This window comes from Mandrillus leucophaeus, unplaced genomic scaffold, assembly GCF_000951045.1.
Source record: "Mandrillus leucophaeus isolate KB7577 unplaced genomic scaffold, Mleu.le_1.0 Scaffold708, whole genome shotgun sequence".
NCBI lineage: Eukaryota > Metazoa > Chordata > Mammalia > Primates > Cercopithecidae > Mandrillus > Mandrillus leucophaeus.
Window position 1 is genome coordinate 1615726 of NW_012107675.1, and position 12656 is coordinate 1628381.

At 31.7% G+C, this 12656-nt stretch overlaps 1 protein-coding gene across 3 annotated transcripts in view; it reads right to left on the bottom strand.

Annotated features, from left to right (window-relative positions):
- Window positions 1–12656, bottom strand: part of STXBP5 (syntaxin binding protein 5 (tomosyn)) — a 189958-nt gene that overhangs the window by 46524 nt on the left and 130778 nt on the right. For 2 of the 3 annotated variants that reach the window (XM_011964818.1, XM_011964819.1), the window contains exon 19: window positions 9011–9076. In XM_011964818.1, coding sequence (XP_011820208.1) covers window positions 9011–9076 — 66 coding nt within the window. Of the gene's footprint in view, window positions 1–4008; window positions 4057–4154; window positions 4215–9010; window positions 9077–12656 lie in introns of all 3 variants that reach the window. The other variant, XM_011964817.1, reaches the window with a different exon arrangement.

A 12656-nucleotide genomic window follows, 5' to 3' on the forward strand; every position in this document is an offset into this window, starting at 1 on the left:
TATGTTGTAACACTTTAAAAAAGGAATCATTGAGATTCATGTTTAACAGAACTAATAAAAACAGCACTTGAACAGTATTGTCATTTAAACTGAATTCAAAAATTACTCCAGTTTTTGCTAAGTTAACGCTTACCTAAATAATTATGCTAACTCAGAATAGGAGAGATAAAAGTGACCTTGGAAGTATAATTTTCCCTCTTATTAATAAATACCACATGAAAAAAATAGCTGGTATAGTGTCTAGAATTTAGGAGGTGCCCAATAAATGAAGCTATTATTTCTATTTGTTTTTGGCAAAGTACTCATTTAAGTAACCATAATTTTGAGTCATTATTTTTTTATCCTTAGTATTATTTTCCCCTCACAACTTCATGTAACCAGAAGGAATTTGGTAATTATTCCTTCTCTAAGAAAATTAGTAATAAAACTGGATATAGACCAGGTCACAGACTATGGGTTCCAGCTAGAAATCTACTTTTAGCATGAAACAAAACCATAATGAAATAGAATAATCTTTAGAAAAGGTTTATCATGTAGTTTCAAATTTACCGAACAATGCTAGCATGTAGGCTGTATTTTATTCATAAGTATATCATGAAAAATTTGATTAATACACTGTTAACAAAGATATGCATTGTAGGACTATTTTTATATGAATTAAAAATAAAAAGCTTTGTGAAACTCTATACTTTCAATTTTTTATAAAACAAATAACAAGTAAATAAAAAAACTGATACCCTATCTTATTTTCTAAGTGATTTATAGTAGTACAGGAAAAACTATGGATTCTGAAAATGTTGGTAATTAAGATTTTACTAATAAAAATTTATAAGGTATACACAGGCAAAACAAATTACCATATGCATATATATTACATGCATGAAGCTTTCTTTGTGGATGCTGCAATTACATTATATTGTTATGTTTTTCCTGTCAAACTCACAAGACTAAAGCTATTTCTTTATAGGCTGCTCTTCTTATGCAAGATCAAAGTCACTGTCAGGATCATTCATCTGATTTAGTTTTCAATCAGGAAATAAACTATGAAGCTAAGCTTTGGGTAGATGGGCTAGGGTACTCCAGAGTTTGCTCTAGTTATCCTTCCTTTGAGTCTAGTCTTTGAGGAAGGTAGACTTTCAGATACTATATTATGCTTGAGTGATGGGTACCAAGATGGCATCCATGATCTGGTTCTAATACAGAACTTAATCTTTTTTTTTTTTCCCCCAGATTATTGTATAGATAGAACAGGGCCATAACCAAATTATCTGGTTATTAATCACACCATGAATTTGCTTTGGAATCCATTAGTTTTCTGTAAATTGTATTAAGAGATAAAATAGCATAGTGTTTAAGAGGACAGACCATGGAGTGGGGCTACCTGGGTATAAATCCTGCTCTCATTTATTAGCTGTGCACCAACAAATACATTACTTATATTCAGTTTCCTTATCTGTGAAACAGGGAAACAGTAGTAACTAACCCACTGAGATTATTGTGTGGATTGAGAAAAAATATTTATAAAAAGCTGGCACATGCCAGAAAAATTATAAGATAAAGGCTAAATACATTCAAAAAGCTTATTATAGTCTCAGCTATCTCAGCTGTCCTGTCAGGCAGTTTAAAAAAAATGGTAGGGTGGTTGATTTCCCATGCTTGGGTTAACCATTAAATTGTGACTGCCATTCTGTACCACCCACCCACAACACATACACACAAACCCACACACACAAACTGACACCAGCAGCAGTTACTCTCAAAGAACAGGTAAAACTCAGGGGCAAACTTTCAGGGCCAAGCTATTTACTCACCTTCCACACAAGGTGGCTCTTTTACTAGTGCAACCCTGGAGGTACTAATTCTTACGTTTTGGCCACTGCATAACTACCTAAAATTAAAGCTATAAATGCTTGTATATTGAGGAAGAAGAGGTGGTAAGTTCATGAGATTCAGGATACTTCATAGCAGGTACGAGATCGGATGATAAGGTGAGTTCAGAATGCTCAAGAAGTCCTAATACTTTTGACATCACAGCTTCACGCACATAATATCAGTCTTGACAGAGAGGTCCTCAGAAGATCTACGAGTTTTTTTCCAATGTTTCATTGACATTTTATGTTTTTTGATAGCATATTTTACATTAATTCTTATAACAAAACTAGATACTAATGTAGGGAGATAAACTAATGTGTTAGTTTTTCAAATGCAAAAACTTTACAGTCTAAAATGGGGCAGTCTTCCTTTGAAAGAAAAAAAAAATTGTGACACTAACTTTCCTTATATATACCCAAATCTTGTGATTAAGAAAAACCACACACACACTGAAAGGTTCCAAACAAAGCCAAAGGATATAACAATGGTTCCTGAGGTTTAAAAATAATTATGTGTAACTGTTCTACAACAATTTTGAAAAGCTGAATGAAGCTAACACAACATGCTTTCCCCAAAATATATGGCTACAGAAACTGGCATGACAAAAAGTAAAACTCACCAATAAGATAAAAATAAATCAAGAATGTCATCAAAGAACTATCCTTCCAATAACATTATCAACATTGATAAATTTGCTAATGTAGTCTTTCAAATAGTCAAGCTCAAGTATTCCATGTTACATATTCTATTTAAAACACAGAAAAAAATGGGAAGGTAGTCAGTACATTTAATAAATAGAACCCCAGCACAAAATATAAGACAAAAAATTGTTTTTGAAAATTTAATTACGTACAAAGTCCCTTTCATGCAAGATAAAGTCCCTAGGCAATTTAAAAAGTTGTTTAGTAAAATATAAGTAGGAAATCTTTTCTTTTTGCATAATAAGACAACAAAAGAACCTCTAATGTACTATTAAGATAGAATACACAATAACTGAAATTGGTTATTAAAGACTATTGTGCCATAGTGCTAGTACATGATTACAGTGATTTAACTATTACCAAAAGAGTCACTAAAAACCCACAAATACAAAGATAAATAATTGATTTTCCATAAATGAAGAGCCCTTTGCCCAAGAATAAACCACCTTATTTTAAAAATGACAAGGGGCTAACAGTCAGTCACCGTTAATACGACTAAACAGGGTTCAATTTACAAAATACGCACAACATGGACTTTACTTCTAAGAATTTTTGAAAATTTAAGCATATCTAAAACATTATCAGTTGAGAAAAAGTAAAACTATTCCACCTGCCTAGAAATTCCTCTAATTTGACTGACCTCAAAGAGTATGTGCTAGAGGTTTTGGGAGGAAATAATACAATAACTGTATAATAAAAATTTGGAATTTAAATCAAAGATCAAATTTATCCTCTTTTTCTAAAAGTATTTTTCAAGACTTTAAAAATCTTTGGAGAACATCTGAACTTTCGTGACCTTAAAACCCTAATTTGATTATGTCCTCAAAGTTTGATTATATATTTTGTTCCCTAATTTTAAACTTTGAGAACTTTGGACTGAGTAATTCATCTCAACATACATTCACAAAAACAATCACAAGTAGTAATGTATTTTTTACTTGCAGTGAGGGAGTGGGGGCAGTCCTAGAAAATTCCTATTTAATCTTGCCAAAGGCGGTACGGATTATAGACTAAAAGGGTCAATCTTTTAGAAAACCATTTCCTTGAAATACGGGGTCTTGAAAATATGAGAGAGATGGAATAAAGGTAGAAAAAACACAAATAAAACTATAAGCAACTGCTTCAAAACCTGGGAGTATAAAATTGTGCTACTTATGGCATAAATTGAACCCTGCTTTATTTTAAAGTAAAGCAAAAATAAAATTAACAGAGAAATTCACACTGTAAGTCAGAGAAAGAACTGCAACCCAATTGAACTGATTTTTAATAATTATTGCCCCAGTGAGTTTAGAAGAGACACAGCCCAAGAGATTATTTTTTAGCATAGGAACAACAAATTTACACAAAAATGCAATGCAATGGATAATTTTCCAGTGTTGGGTTAGCACTGCATATAGCAAGGATTAGAAACAAAATAGAAATTTCTATTTCCTACCTATATCATTGGCTACCATCTTGGAAAACTTTCTGCTTTTGGTCTTCACTGAAAATAATATTTTGATATAAAATGTCAAAATCTATTCAAAGTAAACTAAATAAATGAAACATAAAAGAAAATACTTTAAAATCAAGATACTATACCCTTTTCTATAAAATTATTCATTTTTTGTTCATCATCTGAATTGTGTGGTGATGAAGAACCTACACAAATGAAGACAATGGAAGGAACAGGTACATGGTCAGTCATAAACACTGAGTTGTAACAAGAAAAATGTACAAATAAAAAATCTGGTAACTTTTAAAACAAGTTATCACCTAAGTGACCACAAGAAGAGACCATGTATATAGTAAATAACAGTTCTTATACTATTACAGTATAGTAATAAGTAGTGCAGTATCTCTCATGGTAGACCCTGGTATATATAAATATTAACTCTATAACAATTTGGCAAAATCTCGGTATATTAGATGTTAGAAAATATATAAGGAAAACTATAAATAGTATTTAACTGTTTCTTTGAAAAAATCTGCAATTCTTGATAGTATTAACTGAATACAGCTTCTCTAGCAGAACCAAGATCTTGTACTATAACTTTGCTGATAAAATTTGTTATTTTAGAGTTAGACTGACAGTTTAAAACTATATATTCATTCTACTACATACCATAGAAATCTTTAAAATGTACAATAAGGGATCTTTAAAATAGTGAAGATAATATTTATATTTGCAGGTATGTTCAAATGTCTACTTAAATTTATGGAGGTAAGAAATATTTAATTTTATTTTGGCTGTGATTCCCAATATTATTATATAAAGTTACCTAATATTTCTTTAAGATTTTTTGGGTTAAAAATATTTTTAATTTCTCATAGTATTCCTTTTAATTTATAACACACATCTTTTATTATAAATGTGATCGATCCTAAGTAGTATTTTCGTTGATCACTTTTGGACAACTATTCTTTAAAGGCACAACTCAATACCTCATCCATTCAATTTTTCACAGTCTCCTCAGCTGTAAATCACTTCTCCTCCTTTGAGTTACCTTAATGTTTTATCTATGTATTTCTCATATGATGCTAACCACTTAATACCTTATTATTTTAGATTTATGCACACATGACCTGCCTCACTGGAATGAACTTCCAAAAGGCAGGGCCTACACTTGATTCATTTTTGTATTCCTTTTGTAATTAGTGGAGTGTGTTACATGTAGAATTCTCTAAGTAAGTATTTGCTGAATTCATAATGCTTTTCTGCTAGAGGGAAATACCTAGAATGTAACTGGAAGCAGATAAAAAGGTTTCTTTCTCTTCTTTAAAAATATCCCAGTAAAGCACTGAATCTTAATGAATCAGGTCAAAATTTGACACCACATATAACACTCCCCAATAAAATTGTACCTCCTTCCCTTGGTCAAGTGGTGAATGTCCTTGACAGCTTTTCTCTGACTGACTAAAACCTGCCAGCATTGGCAGAACCACTACTTTTATAGTGGTTTTAGAAGGTTACTTTTTTAAAGTCCCATTTTTTGCTAAATGTCATTTACAGATCCTCATAAATCCCACTTCAAAAAATATCACACAGGTAACACTGAGCTCATAACATTTCCAGGAACAGAAATAGGTATAGTTGTTTTTAATATACTTCTGAATTTATTCTAAATAATATAATGGTTATATGTTATAAATATTTGAAAATATCACTATTATCTCTACAAAATAGCCACATGAATGCACAAAAATGTATTATTGATACTAGTTTTGATATATTTCATATCAAAGCAATAGCAGGATAACATATCTATACATAATAAAATTAGAAAAATATTTGATATTTTCAAATATAAGAAGGCAACAGGCTGTAATGTAAATAAAACAAGGAGGTTTATTTTTCTTCTAACTAAAAATACTTACTACTGATTGCTATAACTTCTGTGACAGCTCATGCAAAAGCTCCAAAATAGTTTTCTACTTATCCTATTTGAATATACTTACTATATTTCTACAATGAAACACAGATAATATCCACAGCTTATTGTTTTTCTAGGACACACAGCATTTAAATCATGAATGCACTTGAAGGCACCATTTATATTATGGTATGGGTGGCCCTGAGTTTTCTTCAGCTTGAAATAACCTAACAGTTAAAAAAATTATTTTAACATGATTTGTTGTGTGTGTGTGTGTGTGTGTGTGTATTTGCATGCAGTACTAAACAAATTCCAGTATTACTAAAGTGCTCACTGAAGCAACATGAGTTCTTTGACGTAAAGATCAAATGAAGGTCTTTCCCTTCATTTGTTCAGGATGCATATGTTCAGTAGGCAGAATTAACTTTCTGTTAGGGGGACCACTGGTTTATTTAAAAATAAATGAAAAGGTTAACTATATGCATTACATGGATTTTCTCATGATGATTTCTGAAGACAGCTTTGATTTTAATTAACTAAACAGTTGAGATCACAAATCTTAATTACGAGATTTAAAAGGTTTTCAAAAAAGTTTCCCTTCATATACAAATTATTTTAAATGAACTTACTGGTTTTGATAAAGGCATATGGCTATTTTATATTTCTGTATTTGTCTGCCTCTTAGTATTTATGAGAGACTCATTTTAACTCCCAATCCACTTTTATACATTTCTTCTTTTCCCATAAATACCAACTTATTTTATATTTGCTATATCAGTTTTAATAATCTATAATGCATCAATTAACTATTTTACCTTTTTATATTACTCTCATTGTGGAAACTATTTGAGGCTTGTAATTTAATTACTAATTTTTATGTTTTTAAAAACATGATCCCCTTGTGGCTCTTTTGATTCACTTCAAATTCATCCCATCTGTTATTCTTTTTTGACCATCTCAAATTAGTAGAATTTGCATGTGTTGGCCAGAGGGGTAATAATAAATTATTTCTTTATTTACCTATTAGAATGTTAACAGGAATGAAGGTTCAAAAAAGTTACAAATATACAGAGTAAGATAATTAACCCATGAGAGATGGCAAAAATTACTATTAAGAATTCTTACATGGACAAGTTGAGAAAGACACACACAAGCTACAAAAATGCAGTGTCAAAATTATTTACATTAAAATAGTTTTCCAGAATCTCACTCTAGTTTCTATGGTAATACTCTTACTAGTTGTGCATAACCGGTATCTCCTGCTATCTGAAACAACTATTCCCTCTTAAAGTTTTTATTAAAAAAACAGTATTTCCTGATATGTAGAAACCAATATAAGTCTCAGAGAATTCTTATGTTTTTCAGAGCATAATCAAAGACTAAACTAAATAAAGGTTTCTATACCTAATGATAAGAATACATGATTTATCAATGATTTTTTGAAGTCACAATTTTTACTTTGCATTTCAAACATGCTGAGATAGAAACAATGAAATATCTAGGTCATCTGAATTTCTGCATGTTAAAACCATTACTTTCCTTTTCACATGGACCAAAGAGCAAAAATGTATTTGAAAATGCTGAACCATGTTTGAGTTTCTCTGTTTTGAGAAACAGAATTTACAGGGGTTTTAACCTTGATTTACTTTTTATATTTATATACTTAGATTTAAATATACACCTATCCTCAAATATCACTTGTTCGTTTATTTCAAAGGGCTAGATGTATCCACTTTTTGAAAGTCCGGCCCAGAATAAAAAGGAGTACTAATTTATTTGGGCTGAATCTTATTAAAATGCATCCTATGGGATTTAACATATTTAAGCATAACATATTACATGTTCCATGTCCAAATTGTCCACCCTGGCTTATATACTTAACATACTGACAAATGCATTTACGTGGATTTTGGAGAAGATGAGAAGGTCAGAATATTATTTTATGTAGTTAGAAGAAGAGTAAGAACTAAAAGATATTACAATTCTAAATTCCAAATTCAGAAATAAACAATCCTAGGAGACAGAAAACAGTTCCTGCTTCATATTATTCATTCAAATTTAATTCTACCAATGTTAAAACTTATCGGGTACTAATTATGTGAGCAATTCCTCCATATGTTTTATTAGTTTAATGAATAAATTTAAATATGAAGTTTAAAGAACAAGAAAGTCAGAAAATGTATAGATACATTTTAACTTTAAGAAATAATCAACTAGTTTAACATCAGGAAAATGCAATTGTAAAAGGAAAACATCATAAAAGCTTTTGCAGTCTTAGATATAATAAAATATTACACTAAAATGTGAGGGAGTAAAACAAAATACCCTTGTCAATATTTCCCATTCTGACAATTGTTTCTGATGTAGTATACCAGCTACGGAAGGAACAAAAACTGTCTTAACAACAGTGTTACTTATGCTATGAATGATCTTTTCACTAGAAAACTGGTGAATAATACTAACTTTATGAAGGATTAGAAAAGGATCAATCCACCAAAATAAAATAAATTCAAAATCTTGTTAATTTTAAGAGGTCTCCAAAAATAATTAAAATAACATTCTTTTGAAATATTAATATAGGCATAAGTCACATAAAGACCCATCGATAGATAAGAAATGAGAACTGCTTTAATACAGCTATAAATATATAAGAAATTATTTTCATCATAAATAAAAATACATGCAACTAGTCTATAATTATTCTAATTGACCATACTCATGACTTGATTATAAGTGTTAAACATTTTTTCATAACGCTTAAAGATTGTAGATAACTAAGACATTTGATCCAATGGTAAGGAGTAAGATATATTTTCTATAAAAAAGGTGTAAATATAAGAAAGTTAAATAAACAATTACAGGATTCTCAGCAGGTGAAGTTTTGGATTTTTATTTAGCACAGCTACATTTCTTTCCGCTTAATCAGAAGTCAAAGAATGCAGTTAAGATTTTAAGGATAAATATATGACACAAAAGTTTTTGTAAATGTATTTTAAATGCATCTCTATCAAAATGTACACTGGTATGCTATCTTAGATTTTATAGAATCGTAATTATTAATGAAATTTAAAAAAAACAAATTACCAGAAGTTGGAGACTTGCAGCGATCCTCTGGAACAACAGTCCCTTCACTAATATCACACAGACCGGCTACAAAACAAAAACAAAAAACAAATCAACCCATAAATTTATATAAGTGTGGTTTTGTCTTTTATTTATAGTACATATTTAACTACCGTCCATTTAAAAGAACCCAATAAATTAACAGACTGTTGGTATTGATACCATGCTCATTGGGTTTGAGACAGAAATATTTTATATTAAAATACCTCAAACTAATACAGCATTCATCAGTTAAAAATATAATCTATGATAAAATACAAAGTAAACAATATGATTATAAATTTCCCTGGTGATTGAAGTTATAAAAACCCCTGCAAATTGTCTAAACACTATAAATAAAGACACATCAAGAGTTTGGACTAGCTGGGCAAGGAGTCACATGTCCGAGCCTTAGAAGTCAGGTGTCACATCGACGAACAGAATGTGTATGTATCACCAGTATCTGCTTTTCTATTACTTTGGTAAACACATTTCCAACAGTCACTGAGAAAGCTTTCAAAGTAACATTTTCTGAGAACATGAGTACTGAACTGGGCTTCTAAGAAAAGTTTTCTATTTTGAGGCACACATTAGTTTTTTTCATTAGATATGAAGTTCTTGAGTGAGAATTAGTCGTTTTTTTGTTTGTTTTTTAAGACAGTGTTTCCCTCCGTCGCCCAGGCTGGAGTGCAGTGGTGCGATCTCGGCTCACTGCAACCTCAACATCCTTGGGTTCAAGCGATTCTCCTGTCTTGGCCTCACGAGTAGCTGGGACTACAGGAGTGCCCCACCAAGCCCGGCTAATTTTTTTGTATTTTTAGTAGGGACGGGTTTCACCATGTTGGCCAGGCTGGTCTCGAACTCCTGACTTCCAATGATCCGCCCACCTAGGCCTCCCAAAGGGCTGGGATTACAGATGTGAGCCACCAACCCAGCCTGATAATTAGTAGTTTAAAAAAAAAATCTTCATCAAACTAATGGTCCTGGAAGAAAACCTGGTTTTTATGGTTCTAAGATGATAGATGTAATTATAGGTATGCATTTAATCTTTGATAAAATATTTGTTTATATACATGTACTCTTTCTTGATAGCACACTCAGAGGATATCTAAACAGTAGTGATAACATACTCCAGTTTTATGATGTGCCTAGCACTGAATAAAAATGATCAAATTTGAAATTTTACCCCCTTGGTATTTTGTCAACTGCTACTAAAAATTATACTTAGGGGAAATCATTTTGAGGTTTCAGTTGAGGGTCCTCATGATATAATAATTACTGAACTTATTGACTAAAAAAGTTATTAGACTTACATGATATAGTTATCATTCTTAAAAAGGCCAAGGAAGAAACATTTAGGAGTTGAATTACGGAATGTGGATAGAGAGGATTTCGTTTAGATATTGAACAACTGTTAAATAAGCTAAAAATCCATTCAGTGCCTTCTATCTCACTCAGGGTAAAAGTCAAAGTCCAACCCTACTTGGTGGGGTGATGTATACGATCCTATAGTATATTGTATCCTGTTACCTCTCAGACTATCTGCTGTTTTCACTGACTTGCCCACCACTGGTACTCTCTCTTCTCCAGCCACACTGACTCCTCATTGTTCCTTGAACTTACCAGGTGTGCTGCTTCAGAGCAAATTGTGCTTATTCTCTTGCATGAAATATTTTTTGTTTGATTGTTTTCCCAGACATCCTCACGGATAATAGCTCTCTCATTTCCTTTAAACTTGAAGTCATCCAGACACTCTATTTTATTTTAAATTTAACACTCCATCATTGATATTTCAAATCCTCCTTCAATTACTTTTCCCCTCGGCACTATTAATGTAATCTACTGTATATTACTTATTTTTTTAAGTGTGTGTCTCTTCCAGTAGAACATGAGTTCCGTGAGGGTAGAGAATTTTGTCTGTTTTGCTGCCTATAATGGTGCACAGCACATGGTAGTTTCAATATTTGTTGAATGTTTGAGTGAATACGTGTGAAAGAATTTCATAGCACGTAACCTAATCTATCCCCTCTGTTGCTGCCAGAATCCCTTCAACAAATATTCCCAGCAATACATCTACCTAGGCTCTGCTCAAACGTATCTCACTCAACCCAATTAGTTAAGTGGTTTAAGTGACATTTACTGAGTACTTACTATGTGCCAGATATGGTTTTAAGTGCTTCATTCATTTAACCCTAACGGCAGCAAATGAAATAGACAGTATTATTCTCATTTTACAGAAGAAGAAACTGAGGCACTGAGTGTTTTAGGCATTTTATATAGGAACAAAAACCTAATTACTTATAGAAATGGTCCACTTAATTGCCACTCTTAGAGTTTTTTTTTTTTTTTTTTTTTACTGGTAGAAAAGCTCTGCATGCTTTAGGACAAAATCTGCTTTTTATAATGCCCTGATTTAAAAATAAGGAGAAAATAACATAACATAGACATAGACATAGAACTATAATAACTGTTCTAAACTTCTCACATGAGTATATTCAGCAGTTCTGCCACATTACTGGCACACACAAAGTTGTGGTCAACAGTAACAAAACAACCTCCTGAATGCCAACAACGTTCACTCACATGATTAGGTATGCCACATGTGTCCTCTCACTTCATAATCACACCAACTTTATGAGGGAGTCACCATCTGCATTTTATAAATGAGGACACTGAGCCTCAGAGAAATATCCTTTCTAGTATCACAAACTTATACGAAGAGTGGAGATTTAAACTTAGATGTGCTTAAACAAAATCTCCAATTATGTTTCACACGAACTACTCTTAAGCCAGTGTTTTCTGTTCTATATGTAAACAATCAATCTTTATAACCTAAACTCAGGACTCAACATGTATTGTTGATAAATCTCATTTCTTTGGTTTAAATTTACTGTTTCTATCGATAAATTATCTTTTTGAGTTGTTACTCTGCCATCAAATGTAATACCTACCTTGCCCTTAAATAGTGACCATTCTGATAAGCCTATCTTATCTTTCAGAAGTCCAGATAGGAAGCTACATTTACTATTTGAAATATTCAACAAAACATAATCCTATGTTATTCAACACAATATATGCATTAACTGAGGCACACTACATCAAGGTAATTAGACCACACATTAATCCAGTACCATTAACTGAGAGGGCTGGCAAATGTTTTCTGTAAAGATCCAAGTAATAAATAGTTCAGGCTTTTTCAGCCAAAATTTCTGTCACCAAATATTCAGCTGTTATGTTGCAGCACAAAAGCTGCAACACATAACAAATAAACATGGTATTTCTCCAATAAACCTGTATGTACAAAATCAGGCACTAGGCTAGGTTTTGGCCTACAGACAATAGTTTGCTGACTCTTGGTTTAATCAAACTTTCCATCATTAAACTGAAATAGGTATTGAGGTCACTTCTACCTGTCTGGTTCACAGAAATATCCTAAAATTAATTTTCAAATACCTCATTAACTTCAGGCAACATTAGGTCAACAGGCTGCCATAAGTCATCAATGTAGTTACCAGATTAAAAAAGTAAAATTGATTTTGCTACAACTTACTTTTAGTGAACTTCTGCTGACTTCTATCGATCATTTCTATTTTCTATATGCACATAGCAACTCATTCTAAAATTCTGA